We start from the raw sequence: 6,761 nt of genomic DNA, 5'->3' as shown, positions 1-6,761 counted from the left end.
AGAGGCCGTTTGAATTGACTTATAAGTTGCTTATAAATTATTTTTAATTTTTTTTGAGTATTTGATTGATTAATTTAAAATTATTTTATATTTAAAATAAGCCTTAATAAATAGTTGAGTTTATTTGGATAAATTTATTTTAAGTGATTTATAAATTGAAAAAAGATTATAAAAAAAATTTGCCTGCATTTTTATTTTATTTTTTAAACTTATAAAAAACAGAGGCTAATAGTGTCTATCTTCACTTATGAACAAGCCCCATTTACAAGCATTTCTTCAACAAACAAAATCGTGGGTTTGTTTGAAAGTTAAAGATAGTATCAATGGCTGCCGAATTTGATCAAACGACGGTGAAGGAAGAAGAGTATTTTGACGTCCTTACAAAAACTGGAGAAAAAACCGGCTACTCTAAACCCAGGTGAAGAACCCCATATCAAAAAGAAAGAAAATTTCATATGGGTTATGAAGAATTTTGATCAATTTTAATTTTTTCTACAGTTTTTTTTATTAGTTTGAATTCTTGGTGTAAGTTTGATTACAAAAACTATGATTGAATCCAAGCTAGTTGGAAAGAATTGTGAGATTCATTGTAAATTGACTAGTCTTACTCCTCCATCAACCTACTTACTGCTACTCTTTATCTTTTATGCTTAGAATTAGCAATATGGGCAAGTTCACAAACAACAGTTTTTTAGAGTTCTTGCCAATGGAATAAAACAAATAGTTAATTCTTTTATGCTTTAATTGGGGCAGCCCGTGCACTAAAGCTCGTGCTATGTGCGAGGTCGGGGAAGGGCTGATATTTTATGCTTGAATGTATTGTTGTAATATTTTTGGGCTAAGTATTCTTTTTTTTTTCTACCCTCCTTAGGAGCTCCCACGTTTTTTTGCTTCCTTGGTGACTCGAACCGACAACCTTAGTGTTGGAGGTGGAGGGTGCTTACCATTCGAGTAACCCCTCTTGTCTTAGGCAAAGTAGTCCAGTTGAAGCTTATGACTTTTGATCTTTTTTCATTTCTTGTTCTTTTTGTTCCCCATTTGATTGGGAAGACCAATATCTTTTGATAGTGTCTATTGGTTTGTCAGATTAATGGAATGCAAAGGTTTAGCTGAGTAAGCTGCTGACATAAGTAATGGAGTACTTGAATTGTGTATGTTTTTATTTTATTTGGGAGTAGGGATCAAATTTTGGTGTATATAGGACATTTTTGCCAATTTCTTCATCTGTACAAAGTTGAAGTTAAAGAGTAGTTTGGTAAACGTTATGTTTTACATGTTTATTGGTCTGTCATTTTTAGCGGTATTTGGTGATAGAAAACACTCTTTTATAGGTTGTTGTGTGCGAACACCCTTGTGTGACTGTAGTGATCCTTCAGTAATAGAAAAGAAAGTAGCTTATTGCATGTTATTCATTTAAAGGAGACGATACTATGGATTTTACTTTGAGTGAAATGCGAACCTCTTATACTGATAAATGAATCTCTTTTTTTATTTTATTTAAGAATTAATAATGATTAATGAATCTTTGAAGTGCGCTTCTTTCCAACCTGTTTTAATCAAGAAGAATGCCTCCTCTCTACTTAATGTTTGTAGAGAATTTTCAAAGACTAAGATGCCCTTATATGTCTCAAAATGAAATCGGTAAAAGGCAGATCTGTGACTGGAGTAGGAGAAAGCAGCTATCCATCTGTTAATACTTTCTTGGAAAATAAATAAACAGTCGAAAAGTGAATTGGATCTTGGCAAGATAGTTAATTTATTAAATTGACTGGCAGAATTTAACAAATCTAAGCTCATAGTTGCCCAAATATATCACGTGTCATAAAAAATTATGGTTTGTAGCTCCGTGAATTCTGTTCTCCAAGCTTTATTAATAATGAACTTATGGGCTAATGATGTCTATTATTGTGCTACTTGTTCAGAGGGGATGTTCACAGAGATGGAGACTACCATCGAGCTGTTCATGTGTGGATAATTGCTGAGAGTACACAAGAACTACTTCTCCAACGACGTGCTGATTGCAAGGATTCCTGGGCTGGTCAATGGGATATCTCGAGTGCCGGTCATATATCTGCTGGAGATTCATCTCTTATTTCAGCAATGTAGGTTTCCAGCATGGAGCTGAGCTTTCTAGATATAGTTTCACATGAACTGCAGTTATTTTTCTGATTTTGCTTTTACTGTCCTCATGCAAATTCGTAGTATGACGTTTTCTGTATGTTCTTGAATCATTATTTGGTAACTTTCATCCCATGATCATAGATTGTCTCGTAATTGGTATACGACTTCTATCCAGTGTTTCCTTAATTGTTAATAAATTATTTACCTTGTCAATTGTCTCGTGGTGCTACTCGAAATTTCAGAGTTCTGTATTCTTCTGTCTCTTTATGTTGCTGCCTTTTTCATCTACCAATGAATTTCCTTTTTCTTCCTTCTCTTGCTCAAATAAAAAGAAGAAGCCACTATCGTGAACCAACCTTCTATGCATCTGACACAAGCAGCAATTTGCTTCATTTTCAATCAGGCCGTGCTCTGGCTTCTTATCTTTAGGGGTTATTACTGAGATAAAGTCATAAAAATCAGAAAGAATATATATTGAATGAGAATCGGTTTATTAGCATTTCACGCTATGATGATTGAAATGAAAACTGTTTGCTCTCTATCTTATACTCGTTTTACCATCATAAAACGCTCTCTCTCTCTCTCTAAATTTTCAAAAGAGAAAAATGCAGTATCTGACATGATTTCATAATGAAATGGATCACACACCAATAGCTCCTCTGGTTTGCTGTCATGCAAATTTATATAAACACTTTATGTTCTGCATAAAGTGGAATAGCTTTGCTGATGAGTAGTTTTTTTTTTATAAAAAACAGTTTCAAAAATAGCTTTGCTGATGAATTTTCACACTTCACAAATGCTCATCTCTTACAACTTGCGTATTTGTTTTGTTAAGTAATGGTCAGTTGTTACAATTTTGGAGTGCATATGATCATTCAAGTATCATCGATTTCATTTGGTTTCTACTGTCCTAGTAAAAGCACGAACTGCAACTTCTAAACCTCTGTAATTATGTAGAAATATTTAAATATGTTATTTTCTGTAATGCACATTTCTCATGTAAAGAGAGTTTTTCTCTACCAGTGACTAACTCATGAATAATTGTCTGTATGTGAAAGTTTACACCCCCTTGAAATGCTGAATGTTCTCTCTCATGTGATTGCATACATCGCACTTCTAATGCTTTTCTGATGGGGCTTGTACTATTGGTGACTTACATATTCTTGCAGGCGAGAGCTTCAAGAAGAACTTGGTGTAACTCTTCCAAAAGATGCATTTGAATTAATATTTGTTTTTCTTCAAGAGTGGTTGGTATACTAAAGCTCTAATTCATCATGTCTTCTTATTATACAGTATTAAGCAGTAGCAATTGTCTGTTGACTCAGCGCTATGAATTTGTGCTTCTCCTCCTTGTTGAATCGTCTTTTTGTTTCTTCTGGACAAATGTCTATTCCTTTACCTGTCAACTTATAAATAAGATCTCATTATATCTGCCAATATGTTTCTTTGCAATTGAATAATACAGCTGAATTACCTAATTGTAAATTTTGACGAAGATGTTTGTTATTTCATATGCACCTTGAGCTGTCAGGGAGCTTGATGGCATAAAGAAGTGGGACAACAAAGAAAAGAAACTATTGATAGCTACAGTATAGGAAATGTTCATAAAGTGTTAATCTCATCAGTTCTCCTTATTGAATAAGTCTATCACTAATCAGCTCCTAATAGATTAGAGCATGCGGTACTATTGGCTGTGTGTTTGAAGCCTAGAGTTACCAAAAACTCAGTCATTAAATTTGGGGTCCATCTGTCTCTTATGAGTTATTGGTTCTGATCATTTTATTTGATCCGATGGACTAGACTTTGTATAGTTCTATTTTGCAGATATAACTCAAGCACATCTGTAACATGTGGTTAGTAGTTATTACTAATATTTGAAGTACTTTCTCCCAAATGTTGTCCAGGGCTTTTACGCTATACACAATTTAGTGGACTTTTAACAATTGGAGCACTTTCTTGATAGTTCTTTTTTTTTTTTGATAAATCAAGTACTTTCGTGATAGTTATATAATAACCAACCAGGAAGAAAGGAAAACAGTACAAAAACTCTGGAACATGTCCAATCATCACTTCAATGACATTTTCTCAAGCTATTGTGCTTCAAAGCATGAGTTTCTGTCGATCATTGGATTATGCTAAATGTCACAATAAATTGCAGCACTATCAATGATGGCAAGTTCATCAACAATGAATACAATGATGTATATCTGGTGACAACAATAGATCCAATTCCTTTGGATGCCTTTACACTTCAGGTCAGTATTTTTGTTTGTAGTTAAGTTGCTCTGATACTTGCCTGAGATCACCATGTGTTCGTCACTTGGTATCTCAGGGTTTGCCTTAGGTTTGTTGTTCATTTACTGGAAATAGAATTCCTGCAATAAGAAATAAGAATGAATGTAAAGGGCCATTTCAAAATTAATGTAAATGGACTAGGATATCTTTAAGTGTAACACTTTTTCAGTTTCTATTTTATCTTAAGTGGCGTCGGTGATGAATTCTTAAAATTTATAGTCATTTCTTTTTAATTTGATTAGGTAACTAATTTTATATGATGGGAAAAATCTCCCATATACAAGCTGTATACCAAAAGGTGTAGAACCTGTAGAAGAATATGGTTTTCTACCAAAACACCTAGCTAGTGAAACCTCATGGGTGCACAAGGAAAACAAAACTAAAAGTGTGGTTATTCCTCAAATGTAGTCATTTTCTAACCTTTCAAAAGTTCTCTTATTTCTTTCCATTTGTAAGACCTACAGGGGAGTGCTAGTGGGCAACATCCCACGTTTTTCTTCTTCTTTTTCTCTTCCTTCTCTAATGGCCTAATTGACTGTGCCTGACATAGTCCATTATAAGCCTGAACCATCTCAAGATCTGCCAGGGTGAATGAGTTGTCACCTGATAATGCAGGAGGAGATAATCCACGTCTTTGCTTGGATTTTTGCACATTAAGTAGCAATTGAAGACTTCCTCCTTTGGAGTGCTTTGACATCTTTCATTATAAAAGGATGTCTCGATAAAAGGGCCTGATATATATATAATGTGTTTGCTTTCTCAAAGTCTGCCGGTGCCTAACTGTGTTAAGCTAGTCGTAGGTTCTCTCACCTATATAATGGCTTGCCAAGACTCTCACTCTAGGCTACTACTCACTCATCATTTTCTTTCCCATGAAGAAATCTTGAAGTCAGGTGCTTTACCATGTATTTAACCTCCCCGTACAAGTAATAATTTTCATGAGTTTTACATGTGTCCTGCACCCACTGTCCAAAAAGTGAATCTTAAAATGCGGTAAATGTGAAGTACAATGCCGTATAACTTTATTAGTTTCACTATCCCTTGAAATTCCAATACCATAAGCTTCTGAAAGTTTGTTTGTTGACTGCGAGTAGAAGTGCTCTGAAATAATTGAGTAGCTACTTTTTTCTCTTCTTCCCTTTTTAGCTAATTTTTTTCTCTTTTGCACCAAGTGAAAATTGTCACTATTGACATATCTTTTCTTGGTAGGAATCAGAAGTTTCAGCTGTAAAATATATCTCTGTTCAGGAGTACAGAAGAGTGCTTGCTCAAGAACATCCTGAGTATGTTCCTTATGATGTGAATGGGGAATATGGTCAGTTCTTTACGATAATTGAGAAGAGGTATGTCTTATATAACCAGAGAAAAAGTTTTAGTTATGTAACTGACTAATCGGCTCTTCTTATAGAATGGTTACTTGAGCTTGCATTAAATATAAGCGCATCATCCTTCCTTTAAGGAGCAGTTTAAATATTTTTTCATTTTTTCCTACTTCAATGATGTTTCTGCAATTTGTTTGAAACTTTTCCTATTATAATTTATATGTTTTTTTAGTTGTATATAGCTATCCATAAATTAGGCATGAGATTGTATTTGTGTCCTATGTTCCAGACTTGGTTCTTTTCCTTTTTTGTTGTGCATAAACTTTGTCTTACTGTAACAATATCTACTTGAAACTTTCAGTTTTCTTCTTTATCAATTGCATATTAATCCTGTCTTTGTTGACTTTATTACTTTGTGCACCTGAGCTAGCTGGTATGGGATATCTTCAGGTACAAGGAAAATGCTGAAGCTAGAAGTTTGGCTCTTGAGAGGCAGCTAAACCGCTATGCTAGTACTTCCCTCTATGCAGAGGTTTCAATTCTAAATCACGCTTATCATTCTTACAGTAAATCTTGGCCAAAAAAACTGATGCGAGAATGCTCTACCCTCCAGAATTACTTCTTGCTATCGTGTGTGTGTGTTTGCTTAGATTTTTCAATAAAAGTAAAAACTAAACACTGGTGTCTAGGGAGCCAATGTCAAAACTCAAAAGTTCAATGAGTAACGTTAACCTGTTGGTCAGATCGCCAATCAATAAAAGGATGTGAATTCTCATTAAAACTACTTAAGGTAACCTTCTCAAAAGAAAAAACTACTCAAGGTATCACCTCCTCACTGAAACAAGTTTCCTACTCTTTTTGGATTAGCTTATAAGTGCTTTTAAGGATCACTAAAATATATTGTGCTTATAGCTAAACATACCACTAGTTCACTAATTATGACAGATGCTCTATACTCAGTATCTTAATTTCCTCTGCCTATAGTTCTGCAGTGTCAGATGTCATTTGTTTGCATATTCTTCA

The 6,761-nt window shown here is 34.3% G+C and overlaps 1 protein-coding gene across 2 annotated transcripts in view; it reads left to right on the top strand.

Moving 5' to 3' along the window:
- The first annotated feature begins 239 nt into the window (after nucleotides 1–239).
- LOC129889555 (nudix hydrolase 3) overlaps nucleotides 240–6,761 on the top strand; it is a 30,831-nt gene continuing 24,309 nt past the window's right edge. The window contains exons 1-6 of one of the 2 annotated variants that reach the window (XM_055964914.1): nucleotides 240–418; nucleotides 1,923–2,102; nucleotides 3,291–3,368; nucleotides 4,280–4,376; nucleotides 5,626–5,759; nucleotides 6,189–6,270. In XM_055964914.1, coding sequence (XP_055820889.1) covers nucleotides 324–418; nucleotides 1,923–2,102; nucleotides 3,291–3,368; nucleotides 4,280–4,376; nucleotides 5,626–5,759; nucleotides 6,189–6,270 — 666 coding nt within the window. In that variant the 5' untranslated portion in view covers nucleotides 240–323. The remainder of the gene's footprint in view (nucleotides 419–1,922; nucleotides 2,103–3,290; nucleotides 3,369–4,279; nucleotides 4,377–5,625; nucleotides 5,760–6,188; nucleotides 6,271–6,761) is intronic. The other variant, XM_055964915.1, reaches the window with a different exon arrangement.

This window comes from Solanum dulcamara, chromosome 5 (assembly GCF_947179165.1).
Source record: "Solanum dulcamara chromosome 5, daSolDulc1.2, whole genome shotgun sequence".
NCBI classification, from domain to species: domain Eukaryota; kingdom Viridiplantae; phylum Streptophyta; class Magnoliopsida; order Solanales; family Solanaceae; genus Solanum; species Solanum dulcamara.
This window is presented reverse-complemented; position numbering and strand designations above follow the sequence as displayed.